The sequence below is a fragment of the Vicugna pacos genome, chromosome 12 (assembly GCF_048564905.1).
Source record: "Vicugna pacos chromosome 12, VicPac4, whole genome shotgun sequence".
NCBI lineage: Eukaryota > Metazoa > Chordata > Mammalia > Artiodactyla > Camelidae > Vicugna > Vicugna pacos.
Genome location: NC_132998.1, coordinates 46,824,695 through 46,843,755, shown reverse-complemented (window position 1 = coordinate 46,843,755; position 19,061 = coordinate 46,824,695). Strand labels below are relative to the sequence as shown.

The window sequence follows — 19,061 nt, the reverse complement described above, 5'->3', positions numbered from 1 at the left end:
TCTTTTCCCTTTTGCAACATAAAGGAGAGGAGTCTTCTTATGTATTTGAGAAAAGAGGCATGATGTGTTTCCATTACAAGTACAGATAGGACTTCTGTTCTGATGGCTTATTAACCAGAGATTATTTATACTTCCCTTCCAAAGCTATTCAAATAGTAGAAAAGATATAAAAAGAAAGGTGAGCACATAAAACTCTGGGCAACATGAAAGTACCCTAACAAATCAGAAATTGAGACCCTTCCAAGAGATAGAAAGCATTTAATAATAAGTGATAGAGACACCAGGTCTGAGAAGACTGTAGCCCAGGGGTGCCTGAGGAAAATGCACTCCAGAGATGTTAACAAATTGATCAAGGATTTTTGCCTGGAGAGTAATTGCAGTGGAGTAATTTATTAATGGAGAATTGATTGCCTCCTCACGGGTGGGCAACCGGCTCCCTGTTTATATGGAGGTGCAAAGAGCCACTATGAGCGCTCACTGGGTAATGTGGGCAAGGATCTGGGAAGGGTTTAGGACCGGAAGAGAAGCAGAGCAGGGTACTCGGAATCTCACCGGGGTGTGGAGAGTAGAGTTAGCCCCTCTGTCATGAAGACAGCATGGTCCACTCCCCAAGAAAGGGTGACCCCTATATATGTACTCCCGGCAAGCTGGGTCTTCTAATGAATGCCTACCTCTTAGTGTCCAGCAAAGCCTTGCCAAGGCCATAGAGCTTCAGAAATTCTAGCCAATTTCACACAGAATCCAAAAACATTCCTTTGGCAGCAACTGCCATTTTCTGTGAAATTTGATGACTCTCAAATACATATTTAGATGCTACTCCACAGAGGAAGACAAAAAAAACCTCCATCAAGAAACAGAAAAGTGTGTATGTATATATATATATTTTTTCTGTTTCTTTCTGAGTCTAACTGATGTTGTCAGAACAAAAGGTGGTAAGATAGAGGTAGATGGAAAAATTTAGCCAAATTCTGGGAGCTGGTCTTCAAAGTGACAGGCCTGGAAAATTATTTTGAAAAAACATCTTTTGGTATGACTCACATTAACCAATTCACAAGGGACTAATGTATAAACCAGAATGCCAGAATTTGTTTAGGGACTAAATGCGGCATCTTTCACCTGTGCATTCTATCCTAGCAGAGAAATCTACCTGCAAATATTACTGAGTTAGCCTTCATGAGTCAGAGCAGAAGTTCCTTGCATCTAGCTCTTCAATTGGGGTACATTTGCTACAGGAACAAAATAGTATCATCATCATCATCTTCATTATTAATGATGCATTAAACATTGCATTAAGGCAGTTATTAACTGCCATTGAGTGCCTGCTATGTGCTTATTCACATACTGTCTAATTTCATCATCAACATACCAGCTGTATATTATTATACTTTAACAGATGAGGAAACACTGGGCTAGAAGGTAAGCAGTTTGCGCCTATTTTTATAGCTAAGAAAAGACAAGAGTCAGAACTGAACTCTCTCTCCAGCTGGCCACCCTAAGTCTCACATGTGCTCAGCCAGGGCCTCCTTTAATTGTACCACTTACCCTGTGAACATTCCTTCTCCCCTTAATGGATTTCATCTTTTTTTTTTTTTTAGAACACCCTAATTCCTACATTTCATTATGAATTATTCTTCCTTTAGGTGTGCTGTTATTATTTTTACCTTTGCAGCTTTAAAGTTTCTAGTGGAGCTGTGTTTTGCCTATTCTTTCTACGTTTAGCCTCAAAAACTTTGTGATTTTAACTTGCTGTTGTACAAGCTCCTCATACTTCAGTTTGATTTTATAATTTTACTCCATGAACTGTCGTGATGCTTTGCTGGCATTCCTGCTTTTTCTTTTTTTCTTTCTTTGTTAGGCCCAAAACTTTCACACAATCTTTCAGTTTGGGAGAGTGGTGGTGGTGGTGTTTTTCACTGATGTTTGTCTTTGATTGCAAAAGCCCCAGAGTGCTTTCTAAAAGCAAAATCTCTGGTAAACAAATGGGATGATATTAAGTCGTATCTCCTATTGGATTCTGCATCTCACCTTCTGTAATACAGGGTGACTTAGTTGATTGAAATCAACAATCATATTTTATTCATGCTATCAGTATACTTCTAGCTTAACAAAAGTGTTAGTTTATCTGAAATATGACTTTCAGAGATGAATTCGTAATAGTGTGTCTTCACTCCGAAACGTCTCCTTTGTCAGTTGGTTATTGGTTGATTCAGCTATTGCTCTTAACTGTTTTAAGGAAAAGCAGTTGCCTATTCATGACATGGAAGGAAAAAAAAAAGTTGGACTAAATATAAACACTTCTCTCCCACAAAATGCATCATAGTTCATGACCAAACTGATGAAACAAACCTGAGGTTCTAACCATCAACGATCTTGGGCTACATAGTAGGGAAAGTTGCAAATCTTCCCTGTATCTGTTGCTTTCCTGTAAGGTAGAGATGTTTCTACTGGAGAATATTAAAAATAATGTGGTAATGTCACGTTTTGAGATTAAAAGGCATCCAGTCACTTTCAAAGAGGAAGTTGGGCACACTCACTACAAGTACTTTAGATCACTTTTCAGTTTTCTTTCAATATGTCATAATATCAAATTATTAATAAGTTTGGGGGAAAAGCCTAAAGAGATGAGATTACTGCCTATAGAATGACTTTATTTTGATGAAATTATAGTGTCTGTAATTACTGAATCGAAAATAAAAAGGCAATTTAACGCCATATATTGCTGTCAGTAAGCCGGCACACCTGTTATGATACAAATAAGAGGGCATTTACAGATCATGCTTCTCAACACAAACTATTACACCGAACTCCAACTTCTTTGAAGATCTAGGATGCAAACTGCGGTGTATTCATCTGTCTTATTATTAAGACATGCAAATGAAAATGGCATTAAGTACGATGGCTGGCCAAATGAAAGTTAAAAAAAAAGCTACAGATGATTTTTGTCCAAGTCATGTTTTTCATAGTGATACTTAAATGTAAGATGAGGAGGAGAAACAAAAGAAAAGGAACCCACTAAGAAATGCTTGCAGACAATGCCACAGGATAGACACGATAGGGTCCCCACCTTCCAAATTTTCTTTCCAATTTTTTGGCTCCCCTTGATTTACTTCCAAAGTGTTCCAAGTGGATCAAGGCACAGTTGTATCCTGTCCCCTTACTCACACATCATTGATTAATGATGGGCAAATTAAGAGGTAGAGCATTTGGTATGAATACAGTGTACCAAATTAGAACCTTACCTAAATGTTTTATATCTTCTAAATTAGAGAGAACGAATCACACAACCAATTTTCTGGTATTTCAAGTCAATTCAATTTGTATTTATCTAGCATTTTAGGATGCAAGACAATGATCTTCACCGTAAGTTGTAGATATAGGGAAGTTCCAGCCCTGTTCTGAATAGGAGAAAATGTAATGAGTGTCTCCCAGAATTAGTGAGAATCAAAATCTAGGAGTCAAATGCGCACAGGTAAAGGGTATTAGCAAGCAGTCAAACTGGCATAGCATAGAAGAAAATACACCTATAGGAAAAAAAGCTTGCTATTATGGAAATCTTATTATAAAGTATTTGTTTAGGCCAGCTTTGGGCTGCAGGCAACAGCAAATGCAACGCAAAATAGGTTAAACCATAAGGAAGATGTATTATGTCCCATTGCAGAAGTTCTAAAGTGTGGTGGTTACAGGGTTAATAAACACAGCAGCTCAGAACCAGCCTGATGGTCACGGTTACTACCAAGTTTCAGCTCCATTATTGGTAAAGCATCAGCCTTCTCTTTCACTAGACTCTCTCAAGATCACAACCTGGTCACACGCAGTTCGAGATGTCACACACAAACACAACACCAGCCAACAGAAGAGACATTACTTCCTGGCCATATATTTTTAAGAGTTAGAAGAACTAACGGACATCACTCACCCTCTTATAGTCCAACAGGCCCACAGTGGATCATAGACCACTGCGTAAATCATCCACTGGGGAAAAGAACAGAATTGCCATGACTGGCCTAGACTGATGTGATTTACCCATGAGTGAGGAATAAGGGGTAGGAGTTGCCTGAAAAATTGTGTACGATCTAGAATCAGAAGGAAGGAAGGACTAGCTGTCAGGTAAGCAGCCAACCTACAATTCTGTTTATTACGATTTTGTAAATTGTTTAGTCTATTCACTCAAGTTTCATGTTCTCAAATGAACTGGTACACAAGAGAGGGTAGAATTCAGGAAGAAGCAGCCATATCACTTTTTATATTTCATATCTGATATATATAAATATATGGCATATAAACTTGGCCTTCAGGCCCAAGTATATACTCAGGTATTTCAATCCTCCTGGTTTTGGACGTGGTGTGTTATCTCAGCACTGTTTCCATCATTATGTCCGCTAGGGCACATGTCACCTTGGATTTTAACCATCTGTATGCATACGGATGGTAGATAACTACTGTCAATTAATCTACAGCACCTAGTATGCTGGATGCATTGTAGGCACACAAGTTATTCATTCAACATGTATTTATTTATTTATTTGTTAGCGAGGCAGAATCGGTTCAAATCCTTGCCCCCGCCCCTACCAGCTGTGCAACCTTTGGTAAGTTTTCTCATCTGTAGTAGAGAGAGAATCTTGCCTGACTCACAGGGTTTATTTTGTGAGCATTAAATGAACGTCTGTGTTTAAAGCTCTTATAAAAATGTCTGGCTGATAGTATGGGCTTATTAAGGGTTAGGTATTTTCATTTATTATCATACTATTTGAAACTGTAGACTGCAGAATCTTCCATCCTGTTTATCACCATCTGAACTGTGTATAGATCGATTTTAAAGTTTTGCTTCACTGTGTGACAAATAATGACAGTTTCCACACAGTTTGATAAAAGAGGGCGTTGAGTTGCAAGCTGAGATTTTCTCTGAAGTGCCTGCAGCTCGCAAACAGCAAGAGTTCAGAGCTGAGTTTCAGCAAAGCAATGGAGACTGGGAATTCCACATGATTATTCTGTTGCTGCTATAGAAAACATTTTGAGAGCCAATTACTTTCATCCAGCTAACCTGTATGTCTTCAAAAACTGCCAGAAGCACCTAGCTTTATCTTACTGTGTAAAAAGCTAAAGAGGTCATGTCAATTAATATTGTACACAATGAGCATTGTTGATGAAAACTATGTTAAACCGACCCACGTAAAATTTCCACTCCGTCTCTAGGTTTTCATGTCTACCTTTTTTAATTAAAAAGGAAAAGAGACTTTGACCCTTGCTGAGTCATTTTCCAAACATGACAAATGCACTTGAAGTCTTCATAATGCATTTGAAAAGGCTGTTTGCTGCCTTTTCTTGATCATGCCCCTGCCATTCTTAGCAAAATCTTGGGAGGCCTTTTAAAGCTACAAAAGTTCTCCATTACTGAGTGGTGCTTTGAAAAATAAATGACAATTTTTGACACCACATTAGTGGAAAAGTGGGTATACAATAAGTGGGTTAGAAAAGTAACATTACATTGGTGAATTTATTATTCAGTGCTTTTAGAGACATCTCTGGTATCCCAATCTCCAAGATTTCTTTCCCTGTTTGAAGTGGGGAATTTTCCATTTGTTTAAGAAATCTTGATTTTCTGTTTCATTATTACAGTAATTCAATACTTGGATTTTGACTTGGATGAGCTTTGTTTCCATTCTCTTACTCTCTGTATTATAGGTCTGTGGGGAGAAATAATTTAGCAATGAGTATAGTTTTCATTTGGCTCATGGATTCATTTTTATTTTAGTTAGTTCTTCTGAAATTTATGCTAACTATAATTGCTAAATGTAATTGTGGTGATTGATCTTCTGGGAATGAGAAACTCAGTTTGTTTAAAATTTTATACAGTTCATTACTTTATAATACATTATTTGCAAACAAGGCTCATGCTTTCTCTTCATTCTTTAGGAAATCTCTACTTCGTGTACCAAAAGAAACCATTATTTTAAACACTACCAAGAAAAAACTGCTGCAAATTAAATTATGTCAAAAAACAGTTGCCCGTCACATGAATTTTTATTTTGTACTTGCTGAAATTTCATTGACTTATGTAGACAGATTTTATTTTGTGTCACTTCTATGCATGCAAGAGAGGAAGATAAAAGCAAAAGAGACTGGTTAATAAAGTCCTAAGATTTCTAAGTCTTTTCTCAACTCGGAGTTGATGGCACCCATAGTTTCTTACAAACCATTTTCCTTTGTGCCCTCAAGAGGGTTAGAGAAAGCATTTCTTTAAATATTGTTCCATTAGTGCCTCTAAAACCTTCCAAGCTGTTTGACTCTCATCCGGCTAGCTTGGGTTGTATAGGCTCAAAATAGAAAGCTCAGGCCACAGCCAGGACTCAGCTCCTTTCCTCTCCTGTCCTTTAAATGATCTGTTACTGGAACATCAATGGAGTAAGAAGAAAGTCGGCGGTGCCCAAGCCTGGTGGACAGCAATAGTAAGATACCCTAGATTCTAAGGCAGATCCCCAGTTCAGAGACATAAAAATGTGGGGGGAAATCTATTGTTCCAAAGCTACACAACAGGGGCCCCACATCACTCTGTAGCATCAGTCTTTTCACTCCTCCACGCATGTCTCGTTAGGAAGGCAGAGCAGACTTAGCAAGACAATTCATCGCCGCTGGCTGTAAATCCAAATATTCTGGAAACGGTGGAACCTAGTACACCTACACTGTAGGTTTTACTTCTCATTACACTCTCTAGATTACAAGGTACAGAGACTCAGATCACTATCAAAATTAGCATCTGCAGGATACTACGTACTGAAACTCAGAATGCAAAACTAGGGCAAGGAAAGAGGATGACCCGAGGGAAGCCTGGTGATAAGGATATGAGTCTAGGGGTGAGCTGTGTTGGGAACCCTGGCTCCACCACCACCTGTTAACCCCGTGACAATGAGCATGTTATCTCTTTTTCTCTGTCTCTACGTGAAACAGAGGGCTCATTAAGCACTCATAACGTGCATCAAGTACCTAGTACATAATAAATGAGACCTACCAATAAATAAGTATGGATCCCCCCTTTGGAGGAAAAAAAGAGACTAAGAAGAAAGAAAAGAGGGATGAGAAGAGCAGGAGGATGTTGATCAGAGAAGAGAGACAGGGCAGAAAGATAGGAGAGGGAAAGCCAGCCTGGCTGTAGGAGACTGCAGGGAGACAGGCGTGGCAGAAGGGAGAGGGAACATGGGGAGCAGCTTCTACAGAGCCGGGAACGGGAGATGGTGGCGATCGTGTACATGGATGTTTGCGCATTTCCTAACTCATCAAGTTGTATACATCCAATAGGCACAGCTTTTTGTATGTTAATCATACCCCCAAGTACTCAATGATTCAATAAGGGATGCTGAAGAAATGGAGCTGGTGAGTGCTCACTCTTTCCTCTCTCCTTGTATTTTTCCAAAGACACCTTCAGCATAATAATCCGCACACCTCCTCCCTATTAGCACTGTGGTATCTGCAGGACTGGGGAGGCATGTTGAGCCCTCTTTCAAAGTAAAGCTAAGCAGGCCCATTTGTGTTCAAATCTGCAAAGTCATCTATGAGACTTACTGGCTGAGAACCACACTCTTAAGCAAAATCTTCCCTGCACCTCTTAAGAGACTTTTGCAATGAGATAATTGGGTAAAATCTAGAGGTGACTGAATCTATTTTGAATTTTAAAAGAGAAAAAGAAAAAGGATCCGGGAGCCCTTACATTTTATGGTTTCATGAAGGTTGGCTGCCTGCTGTGCTTCCTGTGGCTCCAAGGCCTGAAAACCACCTTTCATCTCTAGCCATTTTACTGAGGCTATCGCCGGAAGTCAGCTCCCTGCCGCCATGACAGGGGCCAGATAGTCTCTTTTACTTAAAGCAAGAGGAACTATCTAAACCAGAGCGACACTACACCTCAAGCCTGTCATTCAAACATTTGCAAACTTGTGGAAGGTTTTGATAATGCTGCTAGACTTCACTCACTGGCTAAGGATCCTTGGCTTTGGAAAGAATTTAAATGAAATCTTTGACAGTGATTTATTTATTTTTTTTCCAAATATCTTTCGGAGTGGGTGTCACAGGTGGGATTTCCTGGGAAGCTGCTCTGAGTCAGAGGTAGGTTGCCAGGAAATGCTTTCCATGTAATGGAGTGGCGGAAGCAGGCTTGGGCAAAGGGAGTTGCTGAATTGAGCTGCAGTTAACTACAGCCTTCAGCTATCCCACAGGGCCCTTCAGAGTTGAGTCAAATTGAGGCAAGAAGCCTGGCCTTTACATCAGCACCCACCAGTCACTGGATGTGGGCTGTCCCTGAGGAAGTGGGTTTGACCTTGAGCATGGCAGCTCCCTTTACCCAAGGGCAATTCTTTAGAAGAGGCTCCTGACTGTGAGCTGTCAGTAGGCAGTGCTCCCTGAAACTGAGGCCTCATTCCTGAAACAGAGAGACAGATGCACACAGCATCCTCTTCTGGCTCTCACCTACACTTACAGAAGGTCAGCGGAACTTCTGGTGGGCGAAAATCAATATGTTCTACCTTCCATCTCATAAACACATTCTTAACACATTCTGTGATATCTCCTGGACTCTCTAATCATTTCTGCAAGAATTATTTTCAGTTTGGGGCATTTCTGCATTAGAATACTTTTTATTTCTTAGGAATAATATATTTTCCAATATTTCCTTGGCCTTCTCCTGTTTGCTTTTTAATTCTGTATGCCATTATTATAAAATACAATACCTAAATAGAGATAGAAATAGTGCTTCATCAAAAATCATTGTGTTTATGCAGTATGTAGACTATCTCACTATATAATCTGAGAAATCCGTATCAATTTGCAGACCTAGAGATAGACATAATTAAAGTCCTACTAAGTAGAATAAATGTAAGGGGCAGAGGGAAGTTGTCATGGCAACCAAAATCCTGATTTTCCTCATATTATACCACAAGTGTATTAACCTTTATGATACCTTAAAATGTTTTCTCCATTCTATTTTAACCAGTGGCCATTTTGCATATTATATTTGCTAAACATGTAGCTGAATTCTTCTTTCCTGCAATTTACCTCTTTACATTCCATTTTAAAGCATTTTTCTGAAAATCTGGCATTAGGAAATAGAACTCGGCAAGATACAGTTTTCTCAGAAGCAAAACAGTTTTAAAGGTTTTTTTTTCCTTTGTGCAATTTAAAATAATTCAGGTTTATGATATATTGACAATATCTAAACATACAGGCGGGAAAAAAAACAGCAAATATTCGAGCACAAGGGTAACATTTTTAAATGTATATTTCCAACCTCATTTATACAAAAGATCTTATTTAGAGAAATTGGATGTGCTTTATATAATATTTCCTAATTTGCATTTTTATGTAACTCGTTAATACATTTCCAGGTTTGTAAATATTTACCTTTAAGATAATTTTAGTAACATCATTTTATGGATTACCACGATTTAAGAAGTCTGTTAGGTAGTTTCTGGTTTTCTAATATTGTAAATAAGTTACTATAAATATCCTTCTATTAAGTTGTTTGTACAGTTAAGATTGATTATTATAAATTCCTAGAAGAATGAGTGCTTCTGTAGCTTTTAAAATGTTCTGTCACTTCGGCCTTGTAATGAATGTATTTCTCTAATCTACTGACCTTCCCAATTGCCAAGTTCTTTGCATCCTCACCTCCATATCTATATTTAGCCACGTTTACAAATGAATATATTACGTTCAATTCTTTGACTATTTGTGAAATTAAACACTTTTTTTTTTTTTTTTTTTTTTTTTGGTCAGGAGGGATTTGTGTTTCTTTCTTTTAGAATTGCCTGTTCATGTCCTTTGGCCGGAACTTTCTCCTAGAAGGGAATTCACTTTTCTATTCAACAGTATTTCTCTTGGCATATTCCAGGTGCTAAACTCCACTCTAACAAACTAAATGACCACACCTCCAAAGTCATTCAGTCTGTTTCCTATCAGTCAGATGACTTGTGTTTGCTGTTTACCAGCAAAGCAATTCAAAAGAATGTCATAAATACATTTCCAGTGCTGACTGAACTGTTTCAGAATACTTAAATATGATTAGAGTAGACAAGTGGAAGGAACCTTAAATCAGACTAAATCCGTGTAAAACAAATCACCCAACCTCTCCACAACCCACTTTTTTTCTGTAAAAAAAAGACCAAGTTACTTTTCGAGTTATAACAAGAATTGAAGATATTATACTTAAATCTCAATGACAGTATTTTGGCACATAGTGGATTCTTAATAAATGGCGTCTTTAGTTTCTGTTAGCCCCATTTAGTGTTATTCTGTCTCCACACGCCCCTTATTATAGTGACTTTCCCAACTGTAGGTCTCAAACCAGTAGTGGATTGTGAAACTACTAACATAGACAACCAGAAATTTTTAATAAAAAGAACAGAATAGAATGGAATATGTAAGAATATTTCACACATGGTAAGGCAAGTTTTTTTTAATATGAAACATGTTTCATATATAACACATAGATGCAAAGTGTGTACTGGAGCGCAATATAAAATGTACTACTTACTAAGGGTTATAGTCTGAAACTCCTTCAAAAAAACACAATTTTTTTAGATTCTAGTCTCATAGTGGGCAAGTCCTTTATACTATAGTGGCTAAGACACCTAGGTTCAAATCTCAATGCCAGTAATTGCTACTATGTAACTTTGAACCAGCCGCATCACCTCAGTCTCCTCACATGTAAAATCGATTGATTGCTGGGTCCATCAACTGATCAATACAAGGAACAAACTTCCATTCCAGGCATTGTGCTGAATTCTTCACATAGATTAAAACCTTCTATATCTGATATGATTATTCTCATTTTACAAATGAAGAAACTGAAGAACAGAGATGCCCTGAGCCCCGCTCTGCCCAATTCTACCCCTTAGGATTTTATTAGTAGCTGCTATTGAAATTAAAAGCTTGAAATAAGAGAACTAATCTGTTATAAAGTAAAAACTGATTATCTGTGTATGTGGATTAGCCTCAGCCATTATCTCCTTTCAGATCTAAAATCTAGATTTTGATTAAGATTGTGATAAACCCTGCATATCTGAGATTGTTCCACTTTCAGTTATACTTTCACTGAATCTGTAAGTATGCATAATTAATTCACACAAGGTTTGAATTCTATAAAAATCCTTTATCCAATTCGCTGGTTATTTCCATTTCTTTGCAAGTCAAAAGGGCGTTAGGGGTCCATCAGCTCTTAGTGAGAGTGGAAAGTCACTCATACCCAAGCCTATTTGTATTTATCTGTTTCTCTCCCAAACCATGCCCACTATCCCCAGCACAGCCTGAAACCTGAAATCGCACAGTAAAATTATTCAAGTCCAAAATATGTTTAGATTGGAAAACATAACTCCAGTTCTACCCCTTTAAAAGACCTTTCTTATTTTTATAGAGCACTCCACATATACTAAGAAAAATCTAGGGGCAGGTTTCAATTCTTTATATTTCAAAAAGTATAAATTAGGAGATTAAATGCCTAGTCAATCTTCATTTAGCTAGTGAGAAACACTAGAACTGTTTCCTCTAAGGCTAAGATTTTTTTCACTAACTACTTTAAGGATTAATTTTTTTAAATGTTTTGAAGATAAACAAGTATTTAAAGTAATTGAAGAAATTAATTGAATAAAATAATCCAAAATATAATCAAACTAAATAAACTGAAATAATTAAATAAAGTCATGTTTTATCATCAGTGCTTTGGTATATGTCAATCATGTCACATTTACAGTGGCTTCAAAAACTCATTCAGAAAGACAGGTGAATAATTGATCAGCGTATTGTCGATAGTAAATGCCAAAAAAAAAAAAAAAACTAAGAGGAAAAAAACATACTGTCAATAAGTGAGATTCAAGAGCTGATTTCTGTGTAAAATTCAGGAATCCCAGAGTATCAATGTTTTAATAGTGTTCTTTATAACCATTTTTAAATTGACTAACAGTTTGAATGTATGCTATATCAGCACTTCCAATGTAAATATTTGGTCTCTCCTGTCCTTTTAGAAAACACATAACGTTTAGAGTTTAGAGCATGTATGTTGTCAACAAGTGTTTCATACACATTTCAGTAAGATCCAGGTTAAAAAGTTAAATCTACTGAGCAGTAATTGCCTGCATAAGTAACTAACAGATTTGACACTTTCACATTATTGTTGGGCGAGAATGCTTTCAGTAGTGATGTCTGGTCTTACCTTCTGGGGAAGAACCTTTGCTGTGGGTCTATAAATATTTCATGAAGCAACATAGAGTAATATGCTAATGACAAACTATTTACCCAGTGAGCAGGTGCACCCTCTGATGTTTTTTCATCTCTGGTATAGCTTTGATGTGGGATCAGTTAAGCCATTTTGAGTTGTTCTTTGTTTGCTTCCCTCCCCTCAGAGCTCCACCTGAACCTAAAATGGTGAGTGAAAGTCATCACGAGGCCCTGGCAGCCCCGCCAGTCACCACTGTTGCCACTGTTCTACCAAATAACGCCACAGAGCCAGCCAGTCCTGGGGAAGGAAAGGAGGACACATTTTCTAAGCTGAAGGAGAAGTTTATGAACGAGTTGCATAAAATTCCATGTGAGTATTATTTATTGCTACCTGAGTAAAAATAAATGGTTGAAAATCAACTTACCCATTGGGGAAAAAAAGCACATTTCCTTGTAACATACTACCAACATGCATTTGATTTTTTGTTGTTGGAATGGGAGTATTGCAAAAATAAGATGGAATATTCTTGGAAATGGAATATTCTTATTAAGTATTTAACTTAATGAAATGAAAGTCTCATTTATGAAAAAACTATTATGTTTAAGGTAAGTGGATTCTTTTTTATCTTCTTCAGTGTCTCTCTGGGGAATATTAATGTTTATGGGTTGTGGTGTATGTCTTTTTTATTTCTATTTATGAAATCATTCCACTGTGAAGATTATTCACAAACAATAGCTAAAATGTACTTTCCCATTGGTACAAATTTGGCTTTGTTTCATTCATGTGTTAATATTTCAAAATCGTTTGCATAGCTTTTAAAATTTTCTTTGTTGTCATCAGGATGAAAACAATCTATACCTAAGTTTATTTGTTTGAGTGTAGCCTCAGTTCGATCAGTAGCCTTTAAATCTCAGCCTACAAGTGGGTCTTTTTTCTGCAGATCTGAATATTTACTATGCATTAGATATGTTTCTACGTGTCAGGAAGTAGGTCTTGGCCCTCACAAAGCTGATATCATAGTGGAAGCAAAGAAGTAATTTAATCAGTAAAGAGGCAAATCTATATAATGCATCATGTAGTGATACATGATAGAAGGGAAACTGAAGGAGAGTCAGTAGGATAGGGAAGGGGGTGTAGGGTAAAGGGTTGTTATATTTTAGGATGATCTCAGCTGATGTACCTTGTAAGGAAACTTGGAGGAATTTGGGGAGAAAGTTATAAAATCTGGGCAATACAGACAAAGGCAATAATCTGCCTGGATCAGCAAGGAGCAACCTGTGCCTTAAATAGAATAAAACAAGGTGGAGAATGGCAGAGGATGACTTGGGTTGTAGCTGAGGCCACAGCATGTGGAGCCTTGTAGATTGTTCTAAGGAACCCAGATTTTCCTCTGCGTGAAATAAAATGCCTTTGAGATGTTTCCAGCAGAGGTGTCCCATGATCTGACATAGGTTTTTCTTAAGAATCACCCTTGCTATTATGTTGAAAATGTACTTAGAGGGGTAAAGGCAGAAGTGAAAGCAGAATATTGCTATAGTCCAGATGAGCAATTTCTAAAATGTCTCTATTCTCGAAGGACAGTGAGAAATGTAAACTACAAGAAATCATCTTATCCTCCAAGGAATTAACAACTTGTTGATCTGTCTGTCCATTTTCAACAAATTCAGGTACATCTGAGATGCACTCTTTGTACAATAATGTTAGTAATTACCATTCTCAGCAAGAAGATCCTGTAAACCTACTGAAGATGGAGATGGTCCAACGGAGCGAGCCCCGGGTTGGGCATCGCAGGCTCTTAAGTTCTCTGCTCAGCTTTGCTACTGAGCTAACAGACTGATTTTTGGCACTTTTGATGCAACTTAGAAGTCACAACTACATAGCAAAAACCGAATTCCTGTATCATGGGGGCAAACTCTCACTTGAATATTTGCTTTAAAAGAAATGTGTTATAGAGAGGCAGAGAAGGCAATGAATAACACCGACCTAAATGCATATTCTGCCTTGTCTTCAACACCATCTCCTTCTCTGGGAGAGTAAACACTATGAGAGGCCTCACAACACTGTCAACAGTGGGATTTAAAGTTCCCCATGTGTCCACACACCCTGTTCTCTCATAGGCCTCCGCTGCATGTCATCTTCTTAACTAGGATTTCCCCAACCATGCTTTTTAAAATTATCCTCCCAGCCATCCGCATCTTTGCCAGCATTCATTCTTTTATCCTGCCCCATCTTTGCCGGCATTTCCTGTCTTCTCCCTTGCTCTGTTTCTCACTGTATTACTCAGCACCACCTGCAATGCTGTGTATTTTATTACCTGTTTTTAAATTGCTCTAGCTCTCTCTCAAAAAGCTCTATGAAGGCAAGAAGTTGGATCTGTTCTATGCATAGTCTTGTCCCTGGTGGTCCTTGGTCTATATGGGGCACTCTATCTATTTGTTGAATGAATGAATGAATCAATCAACTTGATTGAACTTATATCCTGAACTACCACTCTTAGATTTCTGACACCTTGTTAAGATGCTGAGAATTTAAAGCATATTAATTTTTTTTAAATTTCTGACACCGAAAAGCATCATTTCAATGCTTGACGGTGTCATTCATGTTGGAAAAAAAAAAAAGAAGTTGTTTTCATATTTATAATGACAACTCCATCTTGTAGCCTTTTCCACTTAGAGCCAGGCATTACTTTATATTTTCCTCCCTGTTTATCAGCAAGAAAACAATCAGCTGGAAAAAATATCTCTGCGATTCTCCCTTCTTTCTTTTCTTTCCCTTGGCTAATCTCATTTCATTCTTTCCCAAGCCACTGTCCCATTCCTGTATCTCTTTCTTGCAAACTGGAATTCAGACCAGGTAATCAAGTTTCTCCTGCCTGGAGATTCGCTTGTGACTAGCAACCTAAAATATCAGAATGTCAGAGGATCTGGGTAACACCTGCAGAAATATTATTTTGCTAGCTCTCTCCTTGATTTAATGGGAAGAAACAAGTAAAACCCATAAAATCTTAAAATGGCTTGGTAAATAAGTGTTAGAAAAACCCAATCATAAATACAGCCATGCCATTTGATTATAAATATGTAACTGCATATTTTATACTTTCATTTGAATCCATCACAATTTTACTACCCATGTAATTGAAACTTCTAATGGGATTTATACACAGGGAGTGACATGCAACAAAAATACAACATATCCCTAAATCAAATTCCTCTAGGAGCATATGTTATATAAAGGTGATTACTTTTGACTTGGCATAATTTGGCGAGATGCTAATGACAGGTAACAAATTAGAATATTAATTGATTTCCGTCTCTGAACTAAATCTTGGCTATCTGGCAGATGTGGGTTTTTTTGCAAATTGATAGCGAACAGCTTTAGTCTGTCACTTGAAATTCCCACTTGTGAGAAGAGGGGTGTCACAATGGCAACAGTGTGCATGTCGTTAGTTGGGTAATCGGCACAGTCCAGCATGGAACGCACTCCAACCAAATTGCCTGATGGTATCACCCAGAGCAAAACGGGGCTTCAAGTAAGAAAAGGAAAAGGAAATGGTAAACGCGGAGCATTTTTATCTTTCACTTCATTCTGCACGCTGTTATCTAAATGAAGCAGACAAGGTTTTTTTCAGAACGTTTCTTTATTTTGCAACTCTGATTTTAATGTGACTGGGGCCATGCTTGGTTTGTAAAGCATGCACTCGTGTCATCCAAATAGTGGTGATTAAGGTTTTGATATTCATGAGCTTCTTGAAGTAGAGTGCACCTTTCCTTAAGCACAGCAGAAAGCCAAATAGCCAGAACTCGACTCTTAACCCAGAATAAGAGCAAGTGGGCTAAGGGCGGTTAGGCAATTCATGCAAAATACCAGTGGATAGACAGCTTAACACAGGGATTAAAAACACAAGCTCTGAAAGACAAATGCTGTATGATCTCTTCAAAAAAATAGCTCAAATGAACGAACTTACAAAGCAAAAACAGACTCACAGAATAGAAAACAAACCTATGGTTACCAAAGGGGAAAGGAGGAGGAATAAATTAGGAGTTTGGGATCAGCAGATATAAACTACTGTATATAAAATAGATAAACAACAAAGTTCTGGTCACAGATTGCATGGGTTCAAATCTTAACTCTGCCACATACTAGCTCTGTGACCTCGGGAATGTTACTTCACCTTGCTGTGCATCAGTTTCTTCTGATATAAAAAGGGGATAAAAAGAATATCTCCATCATAAGGTTTGGGGGAAAGGCATCAAAACATACAAAGTGCTAGCAGAGTGTCTGGCATGGAGTAAGCGCTCTGTATGTGTCAGCTATTATTAAACTCAAGCTGTCATTTTTTAACAAGTCTATTTCTATTTTAGAAAAGCCCTCTATTCAGGTCAGACAACCCAAGATTGAGAAAATTCCAGAAACTTTGCAGCGCAATATTCAAGCATTGCATTCTTTAAACTCATTACAAGGCTGCCTGTTCTTAGAAAGATAAATTCCCTCTTGGTGTTTCCTCTTCCCATCATCTCCTCCAATTTTCCTTTTTTTTCCCCCTGTAATTTCATTTTCTTACCCCGTAATTCCTCTTAGCCTACAGTAGGCTCAAGGCTCACATATCAGCAAGTACCTGTGAAGTTCTATGCATAGCCGGTGCTTCTGAAATGTCAGTTTCCTTCTTATGCTCTCAACTTTTCTTCTCCTAACCTTACACCTCCTCTGTCATCATCCACCACTCTCTCTTCCTCCTTCACATCTACACCAGATGGATTAGAATACATAGACCCTGACACCCATTTCTTCAACTCCCATTAACAACGCAGCGTTTTCCACTCCAATTTCCACCCTTCAAGTACTGTTAAAATGGCCACCGGGTACTTACTGATGCACGATTATGAGGATTATTGTCAACCTTCACTTGATCAGATATTTCTGCATCGTTATTTTGATCAGCCTTCATCATCAGAAAATTCTTGGTGTCTAGGACTCTGCTCTCATTGCCTCCCCTTCTTTCCTTCCCTCCTTATTCTTTTCATTGACTGGTCCTCTCTTTTCATTGTCTTTCCCTCCCTTAAGTGTTAGAGGTCCTTGTTTACAGGGTTGTGTTTTTAACCCTGCTCCATTCTTAGTCTACAGGCTCTCCCTGGGCTGCCCCGTTCTCCCAGCTATTCAGATGAGAAATCTCACTATTGTCCTCGTCTCCCTGCGCTCATGCATCTCCAGGCCTATACCTGCATCCATTTAAGTCTTGTGAAATCTCCTCCTTAAACACCTCTAAAACCAGCCAGTACTTTCACACTCCGGTGTCTCCCCTCAAGCTTTCTCTCTTCCTAAACTCCCTTTCCCCATTAACCCTGACACATTCTTTTTTTTTTTTTTTCAATCACTCAAGAACTAGTTTAGATGTTGCCATTTGGATGAGAAATTCCCTCTTTTCCCAAAGCAGAATTATTTGAGTCTTCCTCCAACCTTTCTGAGCTCTCCATTAAAATCTCGACCTTGGTTATCTGGTTTTGTTTTTCCTTTCTCACTGAAATGTAAATTCCTCACACATCCCTATCCCCCATACTTTGAAAGTATCTGACAACATGCGAGAAATAACAGCACAGGTAGTACCATATTAGAGATAGTAACATTACACCCAACAGTGTGGTTCTTGTGACATGCTTGGAGAAACTGAGCTAGAAAACAATAGTTTTCAAACCTTTTTAGCCAAGGATCCCCTTTGTTCAAATGAAATATTATACAGAAACCTATGTAAAGCAAGTCAGAGCTGCCTTGGTAAGTTAAAGGCACCTTCCTCACTCACCCTCCCAGAACACTCACATCATCAGCGACAAAGGCACCTAGCTGTACGGAACACAGTTTGAAAGCAGTGTCCTGAACATCTAGTAGGTGTCCTCAGTGTTATCCCTCATAGCAACAGCCAACAAAACTCAACAGCCAGTGGTGATAGAATTGACTAAATATGGCGCAAGTAAATATTCATCAGTGAGGAAAAATGCAGTCCAGTAACTGTTTTCCTTCATGTGGCTGCAGAATGAACGTATCATTGCTATATGCTAATGCCAAGGGCATAATGTTAATTCAAGAAGATAATCTCAAGAAACATGAGGAGAGTCCTTAGGAACATACGGTAATCCACAGTGTGTGAATAACAATAATTATGGTAGTGATCACCAAAATTCATTGACCACCTAGCATGGAAGCACGTGCTCCCTTCTGCCCTATAAAATCTCTACTAAGTGAGAATAATTATTATACCCATTTCACAGATAAGAAGGCTGAAGCTTAGTAAGGCACACATGGTTCAGGTTGTAGGTGCAGGGCTGTGTCAGGAAACAATTCACAGTTTTGTGATTATTCCTTAACAGAATATCAAATGGCTACCAATCACCTCCCCACTGTTCCTTTCTCAACTGACATGAAGCTATCAGGGTTCTGTGTGCCTGTTCAGAGATGTTGGTTGATATTTGATATTTGTCTTTTGTTGTTTATTTTAAATGATCGAATACTTGGAACACATGTTTAATACTTATTCTGAGTTTTTCACTGGCTTTAAAGGCAAATGTTGATTCACTTTACGTTTCTGCATTTCTTTTACTAGACTGACTCTGATAGATTGTCCTGTGAATAACCCATTAGTGCCTAAGCACTTATGGCTAGATTCCGTTTCATCACGTAGATGAACTCTTCAGCTATCATTGGTGACTCAGTTCTTCTCACACTTCAGAAAAGCACTGGCTAAAATGTTAAGTGAAATTATTCATTGTTAACCTCTACTAAGTTGAAAAATCTCTTAAGAAAAAAGTTACAATACCGATGAGTGTTATTTTCAGAGAAAGGGCTTTGCAGTATTGAGTGACTTCATCAACGCAAT

At 38.1% G+C, this 19,061-nt stretch overlaps 1 protein-coding gene and 1 long non-coding RNA gene across 6 annotated transcripts in view; one reads left to right on the top strand and one right to left on the bottom strand.

Annotated features, from left to right (window-relative positions):
- Positions 1-19,061, top strand: part of SYT1 (synaptotagmin 1) — an 898,755-nt gene that overhangs the window by 712,862 nt on the left and 166,832 nt on the right. For all 5 annotated transcript variants that reach the window (XM_072973351.1, XM_072973353.1, XM_072973352.1 and 2 more), the window contains one exon: positions 12,381-12,565. In XM_072973351.1, the coding sequence (XP_072829452.1) occupies positions 12,400-12,565 (166 nt within the window). In that variant the 5' untranslated portion in view covers positions 12,381-12,399. The remainder of the gene's footprint in view (positions 1-12,380; positions 12,566-19,061) is intronic.
- The window catches only part of LOC140700242 (uncharacterized), a 332,718-nt gene that overhangs the window by 184,711 nt on the left and 128,946 nt on the right, over positions 1-19,061 (bottom strand). The window lies entirely within an intron of this gene.